This window comes from Anabrus simplex, chromosome 6 (genome assembly GCF_040414725.1).
Source record: "Anabrus simplex isolate iqAnaSimp1 chromosome 6, ASM4041472v1, whole genome shotgun sequence".
Classification (NCBI taxonomy): domain Eukaryota; kingdom Metazoa; phylum Arthropoda; class Insecta; order Orthoptera; family Tettigoniidae; genus Anabrus; species Anabrus simplex.
Window position 1 is genome coordinate 277056764 of NC_090270.1, and position 25286 is coordinate 277082049.

A 25286-nucleotide genomic window follows, 5' to 3' on the forward strand; every position below is an offset into this window, starting at 1 on the left:
TCACTAATGACCGCTTCAATTTTCTTACTCATAATATTATTCTGAGATTCAATTTTCTCACTCATAATATTATTCTGAGATTCAATTTTCTCACTCATAAGATTCAATTTTCTCACTAATGACCGTTTCAATTTTCTTACTCATAGCATTATTCTGCTCAGTCATTTTGGACATAAGCAAATTAAATAAACCAAAGTCAATCACCCCTTTACTTTGATCTTGCGTGACAGCGTTTTCCTCAGTTTCTACTATTTTCTGACTTTCAGCAGGTCCCACCTTAGTCACCAACTTCCTATTTATGTTACCACCTTGGATTTCCTTGGACACAATAACCTCAGCCTCATCACCTGACTGCATATTGCTATCCTTGTCCATCTTCGGTTTCCTACTAATTTTTCGCGATCTCAAAGCTATTTCCCCTTGCAATTCCTCTGACATTACCCCTTAAATACAAACTTCAACAAAATGACCTTCCTAACATTACTCGGTGAATTTAACATGTGCGTACTCATTAAAAGAACTCATCCATGTATATTGCCATTCAGAAACACTTTTTCTGAACCTTTCAAGTCCCACGTTGCTGGCGACACGTTGTTGCTACTCCAACCACTACTCTTATACCTTCATATCTTCCACACAATATAAATAACATTTGTTTGAGCGCCAGTTGCTTTTTTAAGAAAAACAACAAAATTCGGTAGAACATACCTCTTATATCAATTATCTCAAGGCGTGAGGTGATAAACTCACATATCTGGCAATATACAGGGATATGGATCAGGAAAATATTAAATTACTGTTGCATTTCCACAATTGAGGATTGTACATGGAACTGGAATCACTTATTATAATTAAAATAAAACTTGAGTTTATGACTGTAATTTACGTCACAATGAACAAACATTGACGTCTTTTAATTTAACAAAAGAAATATATCGTGAGATTTGCGGTACTAATAAAAGGAAAATTTAATCTAAACAAAAAAAGCTATTGGCATGAACTTGAAGTGAGATGTGATATCGCCGCTGATTACATTCTTCTTCATGTTATGAATGCATAACATGTCTGATGCTTTAATTACCTGATGTCTGCATTCACCGCTGTTGAACTTGAAATTCTTGGGAAAACCTATGAGCTGAAGTCGGGAGCCGTCTGCTGTTATCTTCTTATATAACAAGGAGTTGGCCTACATACCATGTACGCGTGTAGGGAGCTCCAATGTAATTACGTCCACTCAATATATTATAAGAAATTGGAAAATATTATTGAAACATCTTGTGAAGTCCATCCTCACAAGAAGATGATGTTTCTTTATCTGCATAGTACCCGTCTCTGCTCGGATACAACCACCACTTGTAGACCTCCTCGATTATTACTTCTTCAAACACAACTCTTAGCTCTGACCATCACTCGAAAACCACTTCTTCCATTTGATACATCTGACTGTTACATATTATCTGATAGATATGAACTCGAATCATATGAACTGAATACTATGAACTGAACGATATGATCTGAATACCTCTCCCCACTGTTGCAACAACTTATATCACTTCGCGATGACGACTCATCTCCCTACTCACTGTTCATCCCTTCCACTTCCACATACAGTAGCTGGCGAATACTGACACTTGGTCGCAATCACGTGCTCACGCACTGATGTCATCAGTCATGAGTCGTCTAAGCGTACCCAAGCGGATTGAGAATGACTAGGCTGAATGCGTCACCGGGAAATCTACTTGCACAGTTAAACATAGCCTCGATTGCAAAATACTATGCCAGCTCATCTAGCCAGAGTTACAAGCCACGGCATGACAATATGAAACCATCAAATCTCACTTACTACAATACAGAATAATTACAAATAAATTTCACTTAACCTATGATTAAATACAATAATATACGTGATACCTAATTATTACAGTCTAAATGATGAGAAACAGAATATATAAAATCTAATGAATCGGGTTAATAATAATAATAATAATAATAATAATAATAATAATAATAATAATAATAATAAATACTGAATGGAATCTGTAACCCTGTTGTACGGTTACAACATATAAACTTCTTTTCTGTGTGCGATGAAAGTAGAGAGCTTAACAATCGTGAAAGGTTCGTTATAAGACAGTAGTGACATGTGTTTTCACTGCAAACATACAAAAGATGAATATGATGTTGTTTAGGTGAAGAAACTGTATAAAGTGGACCTACAATGCTCTCACTCTTTACACCGTACACAGAAAAGGGAAAATCAGGATTGTTTTTCTCAAATTTAGTAATGTTTGTTACGTCAATGGAAAAGTAACATCATCAAAATTTAACGTATGTTGCAACTCAATAAACATATCTTCATACTGTGACGTTCTTGATGGATTATATGTTGCTGGATTTAATGCCATTGCCACACACCGTAAAAAGCAATAGTCATCATTATTCTGAATGTTGAAAATATCCTTTTTATCTGCAATCGATTTTGGAAGTGGGATATATTGCCTTCCTGAATTAATGGATCAAACTTACAGACATTAAGCTGAATATGAGAAATAATTTGCAGTGCTTTACTGCTCGCACCCTCTTCAAACTTTCGAAATTTTTAAAGCAATTCGACGACAATGTGTTTACGAAACCATTCTGAAATATTATCAGAACATAACAACTTTGTCATTTTTAATGTTGTATAAAAAGTTTCATGAGTTTTAACATCATCTTTAAAAATAATAAATGTACATGCAAGTGAAGCATTTGTGTTAAGTGCAGAATGTGTAGTTAGCAAAGAAGATTCTTTATCTTCAAAAACATAGCATGATATTAAAAACGAATTTGGATCTAAAATATTCATAGAATTTTTTATAATACCACTTATTATACGTGATGTAAAATATGTATTAATAGTTTCACAATTAGATGCTATGTCATAATAATAATAATAATAATAATAATAATAATAATAATAATAATAATAATAATAATAATAATAATAATAAAATATGTAGTTAATTCATATTCAATTCATGCTATGTGTGCGTTGATGTTTTACGTAATATAATATTCAATTAAATATCATTAAAACTACGAATATATGTGTTGCTTTCTAATCCATGATTTGATAAGGCAATTGTTCATTGATTTATATTTTGAAGTTCACTATTGGTTAGCGTATTAAATCCGTTAGGTAGAAATACCTTAAATTCTTCACAGCAGCATAATATTCTATCTCCAAATCTTGTACATAATATCTGAAGCGAAATAACTCCGAACTGATTTAGCAGGAAGATAGTTAATCTTCTGTTAGGTGTGCCTGTGTATCGTCCGAGATTGTTTACGTTCTCCATTTTTCTAAAATATCAAATACTAATATTAGATATTTTTTACATTTAGCAAACACGTGGTTGTTTAATAAAAAGATAAAAACATACGTTAAAAGTTAAATGATGTACACGGCGAAAGGGGTTACAGCAAAGCACCCCAGTTCTTTTCTGCGATGAGGATACAGCTAAAAATACTCCAATCACTAAACGATTTTTTCATACAGCTTTTGTCGCTCTGATATTATGTGTCTTCTTTATACAAAATAAAGATAATATATAAAAAGAAAAATGAATTAAAAATTATCAAATAATAATTATAATAATATTTTATACATTTTAAAAACAACTTAATTCCTTCAGATGACCTGTAGAAAAATCAAGACACAAGATTTTTGATGATAAGAGTAGACAGCAGATAACAATCACCGATGATGATGGCGATGATAATGATGATGATTTTCTAAAAGGAAATAAATCGTAAAAATATATTTCATTTTTTACATTTAAAAATAAATATTCCTTTTACAAACATAACACACGTGCTTACCTTAACTGAACTTGTCGCGAAAGCTGATTTGATAAATGTGAGAGAGGGGAGAATTGATTGACCGCTCATATATGCCCTATCGATCAAAGTTCATTATCCGTCAGCATTTTTATAAAGGATGTGTACAGTGGATTGAGTCAACCTCCACGTTTACACACACACACACACACACACACACACACACACACACACACACACACACACACACACACACACACACACACACACACACACACACACACACACACACACACACACAGAGAGAGAGAGAGAGATAATATAATTGTTCACCACAGTTAACGAATAATAATTATTGAATTTTACAATTAAAAAATCACTGGTATACACAGTCGAACAGAGCGAATGTCTATGCATAACTGCGCAGCGTACAAGTACTGCACTCCTGTCTTTTGTTCACAAACGAAAAACGATACGCCATAGACGTCAGACAGGAGTAGCCAGAGAAGAAGATTTTGCTTGGTAATTCATGCAATTATTATTATTATTATTATTATTATTATTTTGCAAGTAACGCTAACTATTCTCGGTTGCCGACATAGGGATTTGTGGCAAAATCTTTAGCGGGCTGGCTGCTATAGGTGCGTTGATGTTTTACGTAATATAATATGCAATTAAATATCATTAAAACTAAGAAGATATGTGTTGTTTTCTAATTTAGATGAAACAGCCTACAAGGAAGTTAAATAAAACTTTGTGACGGTATTTAGTGTAACGAACCTCCTCAGAAAAACCTTTTCACTGGTATCTGCACCATTAGAAATTCGTGCAACGAACTTTGACAATGGACATTGCCGTATCTCATTTGGTGTGAAATACCTTGCCATTTTCGTGTGATATTTGGCTTTTCGCTTCAACTTAATCCGCGCAGTGCTGCGCTGTTTGTTTAGCCTTTTGAACTCTCGATACTGCTTGAGGCAAACTGTGCACACGTTGCGAGCTGCCTGGCGAAACGACTCTGCTTAGCGAGCAGATTGGCAGCCATCATGAAGAGGTGTTTGTGTCTGTGGCTGTGGGGAATCGACCCCGGATAGGACTAATGTATTACGGGCATTGTAGCCATTGAGTTTTGTGGAGTTGTTCTCCCTTTAAATTTAAGTTTGTGATCAATGCTGGTTTACCCGCAATTTCCTTCTAATCTCTGCAGTTTCGGCGATGGGAAGGTAGCGTCCTTTGAGCTCGTGTAAAGCACGCCTGGTATCCTGCAAACTGTAAGTTATCTGTTCTTTTCTTTAAAAACCATGGTGAGTGTTTTTTTGAAGAAGAAAATAGGATTCGTTTTTCAGTGGAACTCTAAATTGAACCTCCGATACATCGCGTCTCAACCTATTAATAATGATAATAACTTTTGTGTTGAAATGAGTGTTTGCTCGGCTAATAACTTCTACTGTATGACCAAAACTTGATCTAAGCTTCTGGAAAATGCGCTTTATCGACGGCTTTTTAAAATTTTTAACTTCATTTAAAAAATGTAAAAACTACACTGACTGACAGAGCAAATGCAACACCAAGAAGGAGTGGTCAGAACTTTATGCCAATTGCAGGGTAGACTGACGTCACTGAGGTATGCTCATGATGTGAAATGCGCCGCTGTGCTGCGCACGTAGCGAACGATAAATGGGACACGGCGTTGGCGAATGGCCCACTTCGTACCGTGATTTCTCAGCCGACAGTCATTGTAGAACGTGTTGTCGTGTGCCACGGGACACGTGTATAGCTAAGAATGCCAGGCCACCTTCAAACGGAGGCATTTCCAGCAGACAGACGACTTTACGAGGGGTATGGTGATCGGGCTGAGAAGGGCAGGTTTTGTCGCTTCGTCAAATCGCAGCCGATACCCATAGGGATGTGTCCACGGTGCAGCGCCTGTGGCGAAGATGGTTGGCGCAGGGACATGTGGCACGTGCGAGGGGTCCAGGCGCAGCCCGAGTGACGTCAGCACGCGAGGATCGGCGCATCCGCCGCCAAGCGGTGGCAGCCCCGCACGCCACGTCAACCGCCATTCTTCAGCATGTGCAAGACACCCTGGCTGTTCCAATATCGACCAGAACAATTTCCCGTCGATTGGTTGAAGGAGGCCTGCACTCGCGGCGTCCGCTCAGAAGACTACCATTGACTCCACAGCATAGACGTGCATGCCTGGCATGGTGCCGGGCTAGAGCGACTTGGATGAGGGAATGGCGGAACGGCGTGTTCTCCGATGAGTCACGCTTCTGTTCTGTCAGTGATAGTCACCGCAGACGAGTGTCGCGTCGGCGTGGAGAAAGATCAAATTCGGCAGTAACTGTGGAGCGCCCTACCGCTAGACAACGCGGCATCATGGTTTGGGGCGCTACTGCGTATGATTCCACGTCACCTCTAGTGCGTGTTCACGGCACGTTAAATGCCCACGCTACGTGCAGCATGTGCTGTAGCCGGTGGCACTCCCGTACCTTCAGGGGCTGCCCAATGCTCTGTTTCAGCAGGATAATGCCCGCCCACACACTGCTCGCATCTCCCAACAGGCTCTACGAGGTGTACAGATGCTTCCGTGGCCAGCGTACTCTCCGGATCTCTCACCAATCGAACACGTGTGGGATCTCACTGGACGCCGTTTGCAAACTCTGCCCCAGCCTCGTACGGACGACCTACTGTGGCAAATGGTTGACAGAGAATGGAGAACCATCCCTCAGGACACCATCCGCACTCTTATTGACTCTGTACCTCGACGTGTTTCTGCGTGCATCGCCGCTCGCGGTGGTCCTACATCCTACTGAGTCGATGCCGTGCGCATTGTGTAACCTGCATATCGGTTTGAAATAAACATCAATTATTCGTCCGTGCCGTCTCTATTTTTTCCCCAAATTTTATCCCTTTCGAACCACTCCTCCTTGGTGTTGCATTGTCACTGTCAGTCAGTGTATTTGGGTACGAATTAACTGTTAAACACTGTGTTGTTGAACTAAGGTGGTTTACGCAAGGTCTTGTTTAAATCAACTTCCCCTTTTCTAAATTTAATTTTTGATCGTCCTTGTGATTTATTTTAACCTAATCTTGTCGGCTTATTTCATTTGGTATTTATTTTTTATATATTTTGAACGGGCCTGTTTCGTTACGCCTTGGCTGGACTTGTTGTTGTTGTTGTTGCCATAGAGATGTTGATTGATGGCATTGTTGTGAAGGCTTGCAAATTGCTTGTGTCAGGGTGTTGTAGTTTTTTGGTACTTCTTGCCTGTGAATTTTTAATCGGATTTTGGTTTTTCGGTCCTCCCTTGCTCTTATTATTTACTTTTGGCGCACCCTATTGATTTTGTGTGCGTTTTGGGGCGTTCGTGTTCTTACCTGGAAAATTATTTTACGCCCTTGCGATAACCAGTTTAGTTGAATTCAGAGTCAAGCCACGACTCATAGTACCTGAAAAGAAAGTACTTTCCCGAAACTGGTAAGTTGTAACTGGCGGTAATTAGTAGTAGGTTTCTTTTTCATTTTTAGTATTTCATCATAAGTGGCCGGTCACGTGCTCGAGTGTAACTTTGGTTGAAATTGGTTAATTAATTTCTTGGAGGACAACTCTCTTTAAATTTATTCATTTCCCTTTGGTTAACCTAATTGAATTTGTCCTTTTTAGCTTATTGGTTCCTTTTAGGTTTAACCTAATTAATTGAATTAGCTAATTATTAATTTTTGGTTTTCCACTTAGCTAACCTACTTAATTGAGCATTTGTTTATTTTGTGCCTTTGAGTTTCCTTAATAATCTTTTTTACTTAGTATTCTTTAATATCCTCCCTTGGTGTAGTTGCAATTAATTTATCTTTATGAATTACATTTACCTTGTGTTAGAATGGTGTGGATTTTCATTTCGTGAATTAATGGAGCACTGTCACTGTTCATTTTCCATTTTGTCCACGGCCTTAAGCTACTCTTCCATTTCTTTAAGGGTAAGTGTGTGTTTCTTCTCCGAGTTGCTATTCTTTGTGATGTATTGTTATTGTTGTTATTTTCTTGTATCTGGTCACTCTTAGGTGTTCGCTTAAATCCCCTCCTGGAGGTGAATACACAATCAATCTTCTCACCATTTTGGTGTTTAAGGTTATAAGCCCATCGTCCTAAGAATGTTGCCCTGCGGATGGTGCCGGTTTGAACCTGCACCAGGCCTTCTCCGAGGGAGGCTACATGCTATTACTAATTAGAAATTGCTTCTTAATGAATTTTCATGGTATGGCGGAAGTGAAAATAGGAAACGACGGAAATCTATCTTCAGAGCTGCTAAGAGTAGTGTTCAAACCCCGGATGCAAGCTTTTACAGCTGCCCGCGATCCAGACCACTCGCGCTGTTATAAGGGGGGCCTAATTGCTCGCAAATTCATCATCTTGGAAAGGGCACAGTTTTACATTTAGATAACCAGCCTACCAAGTTATGGTTATTACGACGCCCAGGAGCCAACGGACGTCAATTCAAAACACCTGGGCCTCAATTACCATTTTGTGCAAAGTTTCACGGTAAGATAACCCTCCTGTCATCATTTTTCAAATGAGCCTACTGTAATATTACAACACACAGGACGGCAGCGGGCGATAAATCAAAAGACCTGCACTGTTATAGTAGCTTAACTACACACACATACAATAACTATCTTACGCGCATTTTACGGTTAGATGTTACTGATTACTTTTTTTGGTGGTGGCTGTACGTCGCACCGACACAGATAGGTCTTTAAGCGTCGATGGGATAGGAAAGGCCAAGGAGATAGAGGGAAGCGGCCGTGACCTTTATTAAGGTACAGCTTCAGCATTTGCCTGGTATGAAAATGGGAAACCACGGAAAACCATTTTTATGGCTGCTGACAGTGGGATTCGAACCCACTATCTCCCAGATGCAAGCTCACAGCCACCCGCCCCTAACCTGACGGCGAACTCCCCCGGTACAATTATTATTATTATTATTATTATTATTATTATTATTATTATTATTATTATTATTATTATTATTATTATTATTATTATTATTTTGACAGACCGACACACACAAGTCGGCAACGGGCGTTAAATTTAATGACCTGTACTGTTATAGTAGCCTAACTACACACACGCATACATTTACTATCTTGTGTGCAGTTTTACCGTTAGTTGTTTCTCCTAGTACTAATTTTTAGAAAGTACAAACTGGCAAGGCCGTCTGGGCAAGGTACTACTCAACCTCCCCTTGTTGTATCCCACGACCCTAGAGTATAAACCTCCAGGATACTATCCTTTTTGCGGTAGAAGTGGATCTCTCTCTAAGTCCGAGGAAAAAAAAAACGCAGATCGCTTACGAATGGACAACATGCCCGATGATTCAAGAATAACAGAAAGTGTTTAGTATGTAGTTAGTGCTAATGTTCTTTCTTACACCTTCACAATATCGTAAAACCACACCTTACTAGTTAACTACCTATAGGGCATAAAAGGAAAAAAAGCTGGTTACATAGTTACATGTAGACAGGAAACAAAATGAGAGTGATCTGTATGAAAAGTCTCAACAGACTGCGCTGGTAACAGCGTTGTTGTAATCAACATCACAACGCGTAGGTCGCCTCGACAGTCGATGCGCGCATCGACAAACGTAAAATTTCGAGATGAGCTTGCATGTTCTTCTACCAGAGAACGTGACAATCGCCAGTCGATGCGCCGCATCGACTATCGTAAAATTTCGAGATGAGTTTACATTTTCTTCTACCAGAGAGTGCTGCAATCTCCAGTTGATGCGCGCGCGTCGACTATCGTAAAATTTTGAGATGAGTTTACATTTTCTTCTACCAGAGAGTGCTGCAATCTCCAGTTGATGCGCGCGCGTCGACTATCGTAAAATTTTGAGATGAGTTTACATTTTCTACTAGAGAGCGCTGCAATCGCCAGTTGATGCGCGCGCATCGACAATCGTAAAAACATGAGATGAGTTTACATTTTCTTCTACCAGAGTGTGCAACAAACGTCTGTCGATGCGCGCGCATCGACAGTCGTAACATTTCGAAGTGAGCTTATACTTTCTTCTACCAGAGAACGCAACAATCGCCAGTCGACGGGTGCGCATCGACTATCGTAAAATTTTGAAATGGGTTTAAATTTTCCTCTACCAGAGAGCGCTACAATCAACAGTCGATGCGTGCGCATCGACCATCGTAAAATTTCGAGATGAGTTTACATTTTCTTCTACCAGAGAGCGCTACAACTGCCAGTCGATGCGCACGCATTACCCTTTCTACTGCGAGCGGATCTGCGCACCCCACACCCACTCAACGATGGTATAAATAGAGATGCTCATGGCACAAAGCAGAAAGCTCTGGCAACTTAGCCGGAGCAATATTTTTTGGTAGAGGACTCATCGCCAAGGAGGTGGACATCTACGGAAAGAGACAGAGCTTATCTACCACTCACCCATCCCCTCTTTTTGGTAAGGGGGCTGAGAAGAGAGGACTACCCCCCGAAATCAACAAAGCATAAAAATACTCTGAGGTTTGCCTTGCACTCTTGCACGTCTCAGCACGTGGTTAAGTCCAGTTAAGGTGACGGATGTAAGGTTAGTCTCGCCCACTTATTCAAATTCCGTGCCTCACACCTGTCAAAGCACGTGGTTAGGACCTGTCAAGATGAAAGCTGTGAGGTTAGCCTCGACCACTTATTCAAATTCCGCACCTTACACCTGTCAAAAGCATGTGGTTAGTACCTGTCAAGATGACAGCTGTGAGGTTAGCCTCGCCCACTTATTCAAATTCCGCGCCACACACCTGTCAAAACAAAAAAGCACGTGGGGTGAGGTTAGGACCGGTCAGGATGACAGCAGTGAGGATAGGGTTGCCCACTTATGCAAATTCCGCGCCCAACACTTGCTTATGTTTGTAAACAAAAGCACGTGGTCTTGTTTGTAAGCAACAGCTCGTGGTACTAGAGGTCAATGACCTTGCCAGGGTCAATGACCTCGTGGAAAATGCTGATTCAGCTCCCATTGTTTTAGAACATACATTGCCCTACTACTCTTCGGGTATCCCCTAACCTGCCTGGGGTCCTGCTCGCTCGCTTCGAGAACAATATTCTTCTCTCACCACCAACATAATTCGATATTGAAAACCGTCATCTGATCGATTCCAACTTTTAACACAATGGGATGCTTTATACTTTGTTTATAAGTTGCATGATTTTGTGTTTCCAAAGAAATGACAGGCTTGCCACATTGATGAAACACGTTTAAAACAGTGCATTTTTTACGTTTCACCTGCTATCAAACACAAATTAAAAATTAGAAATCTATTTGAATTAACGTTAAATGAAATGAGAAAAAATGATGGTGCTATTGAATTTTTCTGTTAGCCTATTGGGTATTTCATAAACAACCTCCAAACTCGAGTGCACATATTTTGATTGACTAGAGCGATGACCGCACTTCTCCGGAGGCAGATACCTCTCGCACTGCAACCGAAATAACTCAGGCACAAACACATCTCACTGACCGCAAATGTCCGTGATTTTGCGGTGACCGCAAATGTCTGGACACCGTTTGCACTGACCCCAACATTCCCGCTACTCACACACCACTCACGACACTATTCTCAATCACAACAGCACACAGTTTCCTATACAGGGCAGATACCGTCCACGATCGCCAGAGGATCTACATTACAAGTACTGCACCAGGCAGAAATATTCACAAGATTATTATTATTATTATTATTATTATTATTATTATTATTATTATTATTATTATTATTATTATTATTATTATGATTATCATATTGTAGGCTACTATTATTTTCCTTACTACAGTTAGTTTGTCTATTACTACGTACATGTAAACGTACATAGCCAGTTTCCAAATTTTCATTTTTTTCCTAGATGTCAAAGAGTGGCCGGTTTGTCAAGATACTGGCCTTCTGTTCAATCTGCACTGGGTTTGACTTCCAAACGGGCGGGCATTTTAACTGCATGAGGTACGATTCTCTGGATCGGAGACTGGATACACCACACTACCAATCACTTCAGAATCTTCTCTCTTCACATGGTTGGCGCAATGAAGGACACTCTGAAAGGGGCCAGATAGAAGTTTAGTACCTATAAAATGTTTTGTCCACATATTTAAAGAATTGCATTTTTCACAGAAACTTCCTGCTTGTGCTTTGTTTCAGACGATGTTGCCGGTGTATCTGAATCTCTTAGCCGACGTTTCCACCAAAACCGTTCTGCATTTCTCACAAATTGAAACAACAGGTACGTGCCAGTATTGAATTTAATTAAATAAATATTCTGGTTGTATGTGATAGCAACCGAAAAGTTCTGCTTTAGATCAGTATATAACATAAACTGTCAGATAACAGACTATTTTTTTACAATTGGCTTTACACCGCACCAACACAGATAGGTCTTATAGCGACGATGGGATAGGAAAGGGCTAGGATTGGTAAGGAAGTGATCAAGGCTTTAATTAAGGTACATCCCCAGCATTTTCCTGGTGTGAATATGGGAATAAACGGTAACAAATCACAGCTACGCGCCCGTAACCGCACGGCCAACTCACTCGTGAGATAACATACTGCTCGATTGAAAGGGCCCGCAATATTTGCACTCCTAGCCGTGTAGAATCACACTCTATTTTCCTCCAATTGGTTTCCACCAGAGTAATATTTCAAACTTTCTACTGTTTCTGTTGCGTTGCATTTAGGAGCCTCCAAAATAAATTGAATAATAATAATCATAGTAACAATAATCTTAATCTCAGCCTATATCCACGCAGCGTCAGCGTTACTTTGGTCGATTCTTCTCTTGCACAAATGTTTGTCCAATGTTGCTTCCCTCTTCCAAACTTTCCCTCTTAGATCCCATTTTACCTTGTCTTTCCATCTCATTTTGTGCCTTTCTCTCTTTCTTGACCCTTCAATTTCCTGATTTCCAACTATTATTGCCTAAGGAGTCCTCTTCTCTTCTCTGCACATGTCCATAACATATTAGCCTATTTTCTTGTACCTTATTTCATGTGGATTCCACTTTCACTGATCCTCTTGCTCTTGCTCTTGCTCTTGCTCTTGCAGACCTGACACATCTTTCTCATAATAGGCAAGAAAACCTACATGAAATTGCAGCCAAAACAAGACTTCAGATATCACATGAAAAAACCCAGTACATGGAAGAAGCCTCCCGATTTCCAGATGGGCAAACTATGGTGAATAAATGTGCACAAATTTCTCAAGTAAATCAATTAAAATACCTTGGAGAAATCATTCATCCTTCCGGATTGAAAGCATATCAAATCACTTGAACACATTTAACAAAAAAAAAAAAAAATGTATATATATATATCTTGGAAAACAAAACTAAGACATTATAGTACAGGAATAAAACCAGCGTCCGCCTCCGTGGTGTAGTGGTTAGCGTGATTAGCTGCCACCCCCGGAGGTCCGGATTCGATTCCCGGCTCTGCCACGAAATTTGAAAAGTGGTACGAGGTCTGGAACGGGGTTCACTCAGCCTCGGGAGGTCAACTGAGTAGAGATGGGTTCGATTCCCACCTCAGACATCCTGGAAGTGGTTTTCCGTGGTTTCCCACTTCTCCTCCAGGCAAATGTCGGGATGGTACCTAACATAAGGCCACGGCCGCTTCCTTCCCTCCTCCTTGCCTGTCCCATCCAATCTTCCCTTCCCCCCACAAGGCCCCTGTTCAGCATAGCGGATGAGGCCGCCTGGGCGAGGTACTGATCATTCTCCCCAGTTGTATCCCCCGATCCAAAGTCTGAAACTCCAGGACACTGCCCTTGAGGCCGACCTTGGAGGGTAAACAGATTAATAAGAAGAAGAATAAAACCAGCAGCATAATATGCATCGGAAGCCTTAGTTATCGGCGGTAGATCACTCATAACTATATAGAGAAAAGCAAGAAGGAAAAATTATACGGAAAATAATTGGCCCAGTCTGCACAGAGGGACCATGTGCGAAAATGGAATTCGGATGAAATAGAAATCACATGAAATCTATCAAGTTACAGAAAAAACAGGAAACAGCAAACGGAGATTAAAATGTTATGGTCACATATATAGAACGGATGATCACAGGCTCACAAAGGAAATTTTAAACTTAGCCTTATCAATGAAAAATCACAATCATTGGCTAAAAGAAATCAGTGGAGTCCTAAACGAAATTAGCATTGATGAAAAAGCAATTCAAGATATAATAAAATTCAGAAACACAAATTTCTGCAAAGCCCACCTGACTAAATAAAGGATGGACTGTAAAACGTAAGATGTAACACAGCGAAAGGAGGAAGAGATGCTGGAAAGAGAAGAAGGAACACCAAGAAGAGTGCCAATAAATTCATACACGGTCCTTATTTGGGCATTACAAATCAAGAATGTATCTATCCTCCACCCGAAGGCTGGTTGGATCCTCAACAGCTCCGTCATTAGCTGTCAAAGATAGCCTATGCATCACTGAAGGGGCGTAATCGTGAAATGAGGAGTGAGGCAGTTTCCCGTTGCTTTCCTCACTGAGTCAGAATTTACCATTACTTATCAGACTGCCAAGCCCACTGAAATGCATGCACCAACCGACCCTGCGAGCAACATTTTCATACCATTTGTCGCAGGGACTGGCTGTATAAGGAATGACATTACTAGTATCACTCATACCTCAGTCACTTTCATATTGTCAAAGCAAAGAATAAGACTGAGAGAGATCAATGAATGTAACAAAATTGCTTTAGTCCTTACCAGAGGACATAGTGCACTGTAAAAACTAGGTCTTGCCAGCAATGGCATTTAATAATAATAATAATAATAATAATAATAATAATAATAATAATAATAATAATAATAATAATAATAATAATAATTGCACCGGAGGTACACCCGTCTCGCACATTCAAATTAAGTGCCTTGGAGAATGCCATCTGAAATATAAAATTTGCAACAACTACTGCAACAAGTTAGAACTTTTCTCAACATACATCGCTACTATGCACTTATGTTGTGTCCTCTGGTGTAAGGATGAACTATTACATTTCTAGAAAAATGTTGTATGTAAAGTTTTCCTAAACTGGAATGTTTGGCGTTTCTTTTTTTAAATTTTCAAAAGTTATCACCCTTGTGTCTCTCCCCGCCAACTCAAGGTGTTGGCCAATGAAAAAATGTGTATATTTATTTTTCTGCCAATCAAAATTTTCTAGTACACTGACTGACAGAGCAAATGCAACACCAAGAAGGAGTGGTTCGAAAGGCATGAAAGTTGGGGAAAAAACAGAGACGGCACGGACGAATAATTGATGTTTATTTCAAACCGATATGCAGGTTACACAATGCGCACGGCATCGACTCAGTAGGATGTAGGACCACCGTTAGCGGCGATGCACGCAGAAACACGTCGAGGTACAGAGTCAATAAGAGTGCGGATGGTGTCCTGAGGGATGGTTCTCCATTCTCTGTCAACCATTTGCCACAGTTGGTCGTCCGTACGAGGCTGGGGCAGAGTTTGCAAACGGCGTTCAATGAGATCCCACACGTGTTCGATTGGTGAGAGATCCGGAGAGTACGCTGGCCACGGAAGTATCTGTACACCTCGTAGAGTCTGTTGGGAGATGCGAGCAGTGTATGGGCGGGCATTATCCTGCTGAAACAGAGCATTGGGCAGCCCCTGAAGGTACGGGAGTGCCACCGGCCGCAGCACATGCTGCACGTAGCGGTGGGCATTTAACGTGCCTTGAATACGCACTAGAGGTGACGTGGAATCATACGCAATAGCGCCCCAAACCATGATGCCGCGTTGTCTAGCGGTAGGGCGCTCCACAGTTACTGCCGGATTTGACCTTTCTCCACGCCGACGCCACACTCGTCTGCGGTGACTATCACCGACAGAACAGAAGCGTGACTCATCGGAGAACACGACGTTCCGCCATTCCCTCATCCAAGTCGCTCTAGCCCGGCACCATGCCAGGCGTGCACGTCTATGCTGTGGAGTCAATGGTAGTCTTCTGAGCGGACGCCGGGAGTGCAGGCCTCCTTCAACCAATCGACGGGAAATTGTTCTGGTCGATATTGGAACAGCCAGGGTGTCTTGCACATGCTGAAGAATGGCGGTTGACGTGGCGTGCGGGGCTGCCACCGCTTGGCGGCGGATGCGCCGATCCTCGCGTGCTAACGTCACTCTGGCTGCGCCTGGACCCCTCGCACGTGCCACATGTCCCTGCGCCAACCATCTTCGCCACAGGCGCTGCACCGTGGACACATCCCTATGGGTATCGGCTGCGATTTGACGAAGCGACGAACCTGCCCTTCTCAGCCCGATCACCATACCCCTCGTAAAGTCGTCTGTCTGCTGGAAATGCCTCCGTTGACGGCGGCCTGGCATTCTTAGCTATACACGTGTCCTGTGGCACACGACAACACGTTCTACAATGCCTGTCGGCTGAGAAATCACGGTACGAAGTGGGCCATTCGCCAACGCCGTGTCCCATTTATCGTTCGCTACGTGCGCAGCACAGCGGCGCATTTCACATCATGAGCATACCTCAGTGACGTCAGTCTACCCTGCAATTGGCATAAAGTTCTGACCACTCCTTATTGGTGTTGCATTTGCTCTGTCAGTCAGTGTATTTATTTGATTATCCGATAAGCATTGGGGGTGTGTCGGGCCTTAGCCCGGAGTTTTCTGGAACTTTACCCCCTACTATAAAAGCCGGCACTTTTGGGACCAAGTTGTCCTTGTGATCGCTCCAGTCTACAGAGTGTGTGTTAGTAACGAAGACGGGGGCACCTCGTCCATCTTCGGGAGGTCCACCAGCTCAAGGTAATGGCAGATTCCGTATAGCCATGTGATAGGCTTTGAAGGCTTGTTCAAGGGGAAGGTTTCAAGTCCTTAGTAATGTAGCTTTATTTCCTAAAATGTAAATTTAAAATTCAGAATGTAAATTTAAAAACTAGTCGAAAGGACTTAACCGAAATCAGGGAATAGAGAGTGATGTACCATCCCGTATTCCTTCTCAACTTGATTCTGAGGTGACTATGATTGTAATATTTTCTATCTTGTAATTTCTGCATCTTAAATATTTTTCTCCATCTAGTTACCTCTGTAGTAGGCTATAGGCTTACTCTGTGTAACGTCGGGCCACAAGCCCAAATAGGGTTTTATACATATAATGTAAATTTTAAGGAGTGCAGCTGTCCGCCTCCTCACTAGTTTGATTTTTGGACCAGTAACTTTAACCTTTAGTTTTTGCCAAAGGCCTTGTACTCGCTGACCCTGTTAAACTCTATTTCATTCTCTTCATGGTAATGATATCAGACTGTTGAGCATTTAGGACAATGAATAGTGTTCGATTTTGTAAAATGTTGGTTGTGCCTTTAATAGGCTTGGAAATTTTAAAAATAGAACCGAGCTCGATAGCTGCAGTCGCTTAAGTGCGGCCAGTATCCAGTATTCGGAAGATAGTGGGTTCGAGCCCCACTGTCGGCAGCCCTGAATACGGTTTTCCGTGGTTTCCCATTTTCACACCAGGCAAATTCTGGGGCTGTACCTTAAATAAGGCCACGGCCACCTCCTTTCCACTTCTAGCCCTTTCCTGTCCCATCGTCACCATAAGAACTATGTAAAGGCAACTTGCAAAAAAAAAAAAATTAACAATAGATTCCTAAGTGTAAACTGATAGAGCAATAACGCTCTTTGTTGATGTAAAGGAAATGGGAGATCCGTCACCTTGACTGTTAATGGGAGCAGATGTGCTCATCAAAAATTGGTAATTAGGGAGCTGCAAGCTCAAGCTTTAATTTCTTATTTGTTGATTGTTCTGATTTTCTAAAAGTTGTTACCTAGCTTGTGAGCTAAATTTTAGTACCTGAATTTGTAAAGTCTAACTTGTGAATAGAAAGAAAAAACAAGAAGAGAAAGAAATATAGCTCTAATTTTAAAAGTTTTACGTTTTTCCGGAGAAGCCGAGGTGCCGGAATTTAGTCCCGCAGGAGTTCTTTTACGTGCCAGTAAATCTACCGACACGAGGCTGACGTATTTGAGCACCTTCAAATAGCACCGGACTGAGCCAGGATCGAACCTGCCAAGTTGGAGTCAGAAGGCCAGCGCCTTAACCATCTGAGCCACTCAGCCCGGCTTAAAAGTTTTAAATCAATCTTCTGACTATCTTATATCCACCCATTCAAGCCAGCAAATTCTTTCATCTCTGCGATCCACACAAACCTTGAATAATAATAATAATAATAATAATAATAATAATAATAATAATAATAATAATAATAATAATAATAATAATAATAATAATAATAATAATAATTTTTGTCTAACCCTTATCACGTTTCTCTACGGGGTCGGGCATGAGGTAAGGTGAGATGTATCTGTCGTGGTGGGTTTTAATGACCGGATGCCCTTCCTGACGTCAACTACATCAGAGGAGTTAATGACATGAAATGAATAACGTGTATGATAGTAGGAAGGGAGAGGATGAAACCCGGAGCCGGCACGTAGCCTACTCCTGTCGAATAGCACTAAGGGGTCTGCTCAAGGCTTAACGTCCCCATCCGACGGACGAATCACCATCAACAGCGTCATATGCCGTCATTCTATATGAGCACTGCGGAGAGGTTTGGCATTTAATCCGGGCTTTTGGCAGGCAATCTAGTGATTAGAAATTGTATACCATCACCTCCCTTACCCTAATGACCAATATTTTGATGTTGAAAATTTTTCGACTAACGGGACTCGAACCGGTTATCCTCGGTGTCGGACCGTTTAGACTTCAACACCTTGACGATCATGGCCAATAATAATAATAATAATAATAATAATAATAATAATAATAATAATAATAATAATAATAATAATTTTACCAGTAGGTGTAAAGAATCTCAGGGACCATGAAGAAAAGGAGACTGGCGTTTCTCGGATATCTGTACACAATGAACGCAAGCAGACTTACCAAAGAGATATTTGATTACTTCTGGAGAAAAAAAGACCACTACAGCATGGATTAAGGAAACGAGGAAGGATATCGAAAGGTTTAGCATCTCGGAAGTCCAGCTGTTAGAAAGGAATACGTTTAGGAACACAGTTTCAAGCCGCAGAAAGAACTAAGAAGACCGGAAGAGCCTGGACAGATGAACAACGAAAGCAGACCAGCGAACGCTTGACGGAGCATTGGACACAGAGAAAAATCAGCATGAAGAGAAAGAAATGAAGTTGTAGCGTGATCATTAGTGGTCCATTCGCTTGTAATAATAATAATAATAATAATAATAATAATAATAATAATAATAATAATAATAATAATAATAATAAGCATATCTAGACAGGCCAAACTTAGACACTGCAAAACAGTCGTATTACCAGGAGCTTTGTATGCGTCAGAAACGACCACCATTTTAGCATCAGGCATCGTCAGAAAAAATAGAACGTAAAATTCTCAGAAAAATATTTGGACCAATACACAGAGATGGCAAATGGATGAAATGACCTACCGAAGAGCTGTACAAGCACACTGACAGACTCGCAGACATGATCAGGAAATGAAGACTAACTTTTTTACAAAGAAAATCTTTGATGTAGTAAACAGTCCAAGCAAGAAAACAAATTGGTATCATGGAATAGAGGAAGAGTTAAGGCAAGTGGCGATCAACAGGCAAATGATAGGAGACAGAAAAAATAATTTGGAATATAAAATTTATAGTAAATGAGAAGAAGAAGACAGGAATATTGTGGGTAGAACAAAGGAAACGGGAGCACAGCCAAAGGATGACGAGATTTTTGGGAAGAGAAGAGGAAAAAGGGAAACTGAAAATTGTGTCATCATGAGATATTCGAGTTCAAACACTTCGCACAAGGGCAAAAATTATATCAATGAATCGGATCAAAAGTATTATGACACTTCTCTGTATATGCAAACAGAAACTTCGGTGCCACTACGATTGCTGCTGCTGCTATAAAAGGCGGATGAAATTTCGATGTTCATCAGTGCTGTGCGATGCCTAGGCCAACAAGATGTGTGGAGTAAGGGAGATCCTTGATTGCGAACAGAGAATTTCTGTGGGTTGCCACATCAGTAGAGGCATGAATTTTTCGCATTAATTTTTGAACGATTTCGCGAGAAGGATACTAATTTTCGCGTTATTTCGCGAAATAGACATTGCCGTATTGCTTTAATTTCGCATTAATGAAATACTAAAATTAATCATTGTTTCCTTAGTTGGTTGGCTGTGGGAAGGTCTCAAAATCCTAACCAATAGAAAAAAAAGGAAACATCTTTATCAGAAAGAGGTCTTAGAAAACCTAGTCTTACTATCACTGATCGTTGATTGTGGAGGTTTAATTGATGGACTGTACATACCTGGTACATACTTTTGAAGCCATTTTCCGGACTGCAGGGTCGTCTACCTTCTCCAGCGGATGTTGGCCTTGAGTAGCATCGGTGTTGTTTCGTGAATAAATTCTGTTTTTTCACTCTTAGCTTTCTTTTGCATATCTAATGGGAGTTCTATTGTTGACTGCCGTTTCACTGTTGGAGTGCTAAATTTACGTTCTGATGTTCCTTATTTTTAAAACAATGTTTTGAGACAGTATCTCTTTTCTCCACTCGATACGAACATTACAAAATCTACACATTAAAATATTGCTTTCCGAAACGTATAAACCTTCACTCGCGAACTGTTTAGCTCTACTGTGCACCGTAACACTTGTCGAGCGACCCATCTTCGGTACTCTCTGTGATCACTTTCTTAATTTTACCTGACCACGAAGCCGAATTACACCAGTCAATTGTGCTGCTTGTAGACGTCATTAGGGATTACAGCATTGCACAATGCCGTGAGGAGTCAGGCTGGGGTAGGATTACCAGCCACCACAAGAACAACATTCCAAACATTTCGTTTGGCAAGAAGCCTGGAGCCAACCCCTTTTCTTTGATGCCATGTCTTAAAGAGATTATCCAGAACATTAATGATAACATCTTTCCTGTTGATGAATCTTTGTGAACTCTTCCTTTTCTTTTCATACATAATCTTGGAACAAAATGTCAAGTTCGTTATTCACTACAGATTTCGCTATAATATCGCGCTTATCGCGAAATAAATGAATTTCGCTTTTAAAATGGCCTTATCGCTTTAATTCGCTTTAATTCGCGAACATAATATCCATATTTTCTTAACCAGAAACATATGATTCGTAAAGATATCGCAAAATCGCTTCAAAATATTTTTTGTCGCGTTTATCGTTAATGCGAAAAAAATCATGCCCCTACACATCAGTAAACATTTAGTCAGGACTATTTCCGTCCTTCTCAGCTTACTTTGGTTGACTGTCGGAGACGTGATTCTGAAGTAGAAATGGAAAGACACAACCAAAACAAGTACCGGGTATGTGGCGTGAGTTGACCGACGGGGACAGTCGAGCATTGACGAAGGTGGTGTGAAAATATCACATTACGTCAAGTGATCCCATTACCGGGGAATGCCGCGGTGCCAATAATTGAGCAGCTAGCACCATGACTGTGCGCTGGGAGATAAAGGACTGGTGTTCAAGGCTCGGATACCTATGCATACATAAACTCACACATCGCTGGTGAAAGGTAAACCCCGCGTTCAGTGATGTACAAAGTGCCACCACTGATCCTCGCACGACTTGATTTGGAGTGATGAATGTAACCGAAAAAGAACCCAAAAAGAAGTTACAAGGATTTAAATCTGAACCTGAAACGTGGTATTTCAGACCGATTTTCTTATCGGATTGGTCGTTGATTTATGATCAAAATTAGGTCTGTTCAGGCAGCAGCTGCCTCAGCCCAAGTTATGCCGGGCGCTGTCACCGTGCTTTGAGCATGTATACAATCTTATATGAAATCTTACCTTACAAAAGGTGCTGGAAGTGTAATCCTTTATAATGAGGGATTTCATAAACACTTTTAGGATTTTATTGAGCCGTATCCTGCCGGCCCATAATAATAATTAGAGTATTATTTGACACAATATGTAAAATTTATTCATAAAAGTTACATTGCCACATGTTAAAGCATCGTATCCCAAGATAGTTGATACCGGATGTTGAGCAAGACAGTGAGTCGCTGGATATTGCTTCATATTTCCGTATGACCGTGAGAAAGGGTGGCGTAACCAAGCGTTGGCGAGGATCGACACGTGTATTAGATGCTGACCAAGCAAGATATTTCAGCCAATGGGAAATTCAGGACTTGGCAAACATGGAGGCTAAACCGCGCCAAATCTTAATTCCAGAATGACCAACGTGCTCAGTTGCTAAAGTCAGTGTCTGTCGTACATCGGTTTTCCACAGTTTCAGAGGTCAGATATATTTGGAAATGTAATATAAAAATTGGTGGAAGAGATTTGCTAGTGTTTGAGCTGTGTTTGGTAAATATATCACAATAAATATTGTGTCATCATATACGGCGAATTTTCTGATTGGTGGTTGGTTCAGACACCCGGGAACCCCAGTATTGAAATGGCGTCACCGAAGCCTCCTCAGTAACCCAAGCTCTGGAGAGCGTCACTCTGTGTTAAATGCTTGGATAGTGCAGAAGCACAAACACTGAATTGGTGATCGTGATTAACGTAGTGTTATTCCAGTAACAGTAACTGGTTCTAAATGATATTTTGAATTGTGCAGTTGGAAGATTTTACTGTTCTTGATTAAATGGAAGAGTATATTTTGGCAGAGTTTGCTTTCAATATATAAAGACGGTGTTTAGTGACCGCTGTGTAGCAAGTGTAGTGGAGACGTGCTATTGTTTCACTACTTCGCGACGGGCGCGTTTCGCGAGGAACTTCCGTAGCGAACCGTGTGCTGCTTTTCAAACTATATTCTCACCCTTTAAGTGAAATGTGTATTATAAATGTATTGTACCAGTAAAGCCTAGGTCCTGGTCCATAGTTATAAAAAGAAATGTTGTTCCAGCATATAAGATCCGTCCGACGTACGAACATCTAAGTAAAAGAATGTTCCAGTATGTACCAGACTCCACGAGTGCGCTCACCTCCCCTAGAAATATTTCTCGAAAATATCTTTCTTTTCACAAGTATTCAACGCCTGTACCATTTTTAATGGAACAAACGCTAAATTGTAGTGGACGTCATGAAAACTAACCTCTATAAATTCCAAATTAATCCATCCTATGGTTGCTGAGTTACAATGATTTAAAATCTAACAGAAATTACGCACTCACGGTCACATGACCGAGAGAAACTACCCCTCCCAGCGCCAGCTATATATGCCACTGGGTCAAGGCTAACAGGTAGTTGTGTTGTGTGTTGAGTTGAGTTCAGTTCATTGCAAGTAGTCCAGTCTAGCAGTGCAGTATGTGTATGAGTAAGAGAGAGGGGAGACTGGCCCTCACATAGTATGTTCATGTAGTCTCGAAGACAGTACTTTTCGTCGTGTTTCGCGGAGACGAAATTACGGGCTAGTAAATCGCCATCGTACTTTAAAAAAAAAGACGTCGCACCGTAAGTAGTCTATTGTGCCGCGACTATGATATAACTTACAGACATTTCAAAGTATAACACGTACGAAATCAGTGAAGTTCGAAGTTATATATTGGACATTCACAACATGACGTGTGGACTTAATTAATTGCACACAATATTAAATTACCAACAGAAACTGTCGTGTACAGTAACTTTAACTACTCTAGAACTTATTTTCTAACATAGCACATCCTTGGACTATGTCTTTTTATTTATGTGCCATATTAGGACTTGACGTGTTACAGTGATAAACTTAGTGAAAGTTAAGAACTTTTTCTAAAAGAAGATAGTCCTATCAACATTAGAGAATCAGTGTTATCTGTCAGGACAACGATTCAAAGACTGTGGTTAGAGACGGTCATGATAAATATTACGTGTTTGCACTGTGTTGGACGTTCTCAGTGACAGTTTAAAATAGTGGTTTTTTTGCAACAAGGACTGTGATCACTCATTGGACGTCCTAAAATTAACATAGTATCTGTAAATACTACTTGCATGTTCCGTGTGTTAAGATCATTTCCACGAGCAGCAGAAATCTTTAGAAAATTCTACAAGATCCAACTACCTTCAACATCATTTCATCTATGACGTCAACGTGGTTTCTTCGTGGAACTTCAAGTTTGAGTCATCATCCGCACCCGCTGAATGTTCCAGATTCTCATCAGTATTCGTAAGCCAAGTTTTTTAATAAGTGAGTAGTCACGAACTGACTTTCTTTTTTTTTTTCTTCCTTTCTTACCAATCGTGAACAGTGGTTTACCCAGTGCTGCGTGTGACGATAGTTCGTAGTCTTCCACCATTACTCAAAATTCATCTTTTAATGATAAATCTATTTTCAAAATCTATTTCACATAAGAAAGACTCTAGGAGTTTCAAGTGTTCTATGTTTCAAGGCTCACAAACTGAGAAACTCTCAACAGAAGTTCAAATTCTTATTTTCAATTATAAGTGTGTTCATGTCATGTCATAATACTTGGAAAGACTTTAGGTGAAAACTGACTCTTTGTGTTTTCGCAAAAGACTATCCGACGGACGAATCACCATCAACAGCGTCATATGCCGTCATTCTATATGAGCACTGCGGAGAGGTTTGGCATTTAATCCGGGCTTTTGGCAGGCAATCTAGTGATTAGAAATTGTATACCATCACCTCCCTTACCCTAATGACCAATATTTTGATGTTGAAAATTTTTCGACTAACGGGACTCGAACCGGTTATCCTCGGTGTCGGACCGTTTAGACTTCAACACCTTGACGATCATGGCCAATAATAATAATAATAATAATAATAATAATAATAATAATAATAATAATAATAATAATAATAATAATAATAATAATAATAATTTTACCAGTAGGTGTAAAGAATCTCAGGGACCATGAAGAAAAGGAGACTGGCGTTTCTCGGATATCTGTACACAATGAACGCAAGCAGACTTACCAAAGAGATATTTGATTACTTCTGGAGAAAAAAAGACCACTACAGCATGGATTAAGGAAACGAGGAAGGATATCGAAAGGTTTAGCATCTCGGAAGTCCAGCTGTTAGAAAGGAATACGTTTAGGAACACAGTTTCAAGCCGCAGAAAGAACTAAGAAGACCGGAAGAGCCTGGACAGATGAACAACGAAAGCAGACCAGCGAACGCTTGACGGAGCATTGGACACAGAGAAAAATCAGCATGAAGAGAAAGAAATGAAGTTGTAGCGTGATCATTAGTGGTCCATTCGCTTGTAATAATAATAATAATAATAATAATAATAATAATAATAATAATAATAATAATAATAATAATAATAATAATAATAATAATAATAAGCATATCTAGACAGGCCAAACTTAGACACTGCAAAACAGTCGTATTACCAGGAGCTTTGTATGCGTCAGAAACGACCACCATTTTAGCATCAGGCATCGTCAGAAAAAATAGAACGTAAAATTCT

General features: G+C 40.4%; 1 protein-coding gene across 1 annotated transcript in view; it reads left to right on the forward strand.

The window, feature by feature from the left end:
- LOC136875736 (lipase 1) overlaps positions 1–25286 on the forward strand; it is a 222707-nt gene that overhangs the window by 112082 nt on the left and 85339 nt on the right. Inside the window, exon 7 of the mRNA XM_067149308.2 lies at positions 12016–12097. Within this exon, the coding sequence (XP_067005409.2) occupies positions 12016–12097 (82 nt within the window). The remainder of the gene's footprint in view (positions 1–12015; positions 12098–25286) is intronic.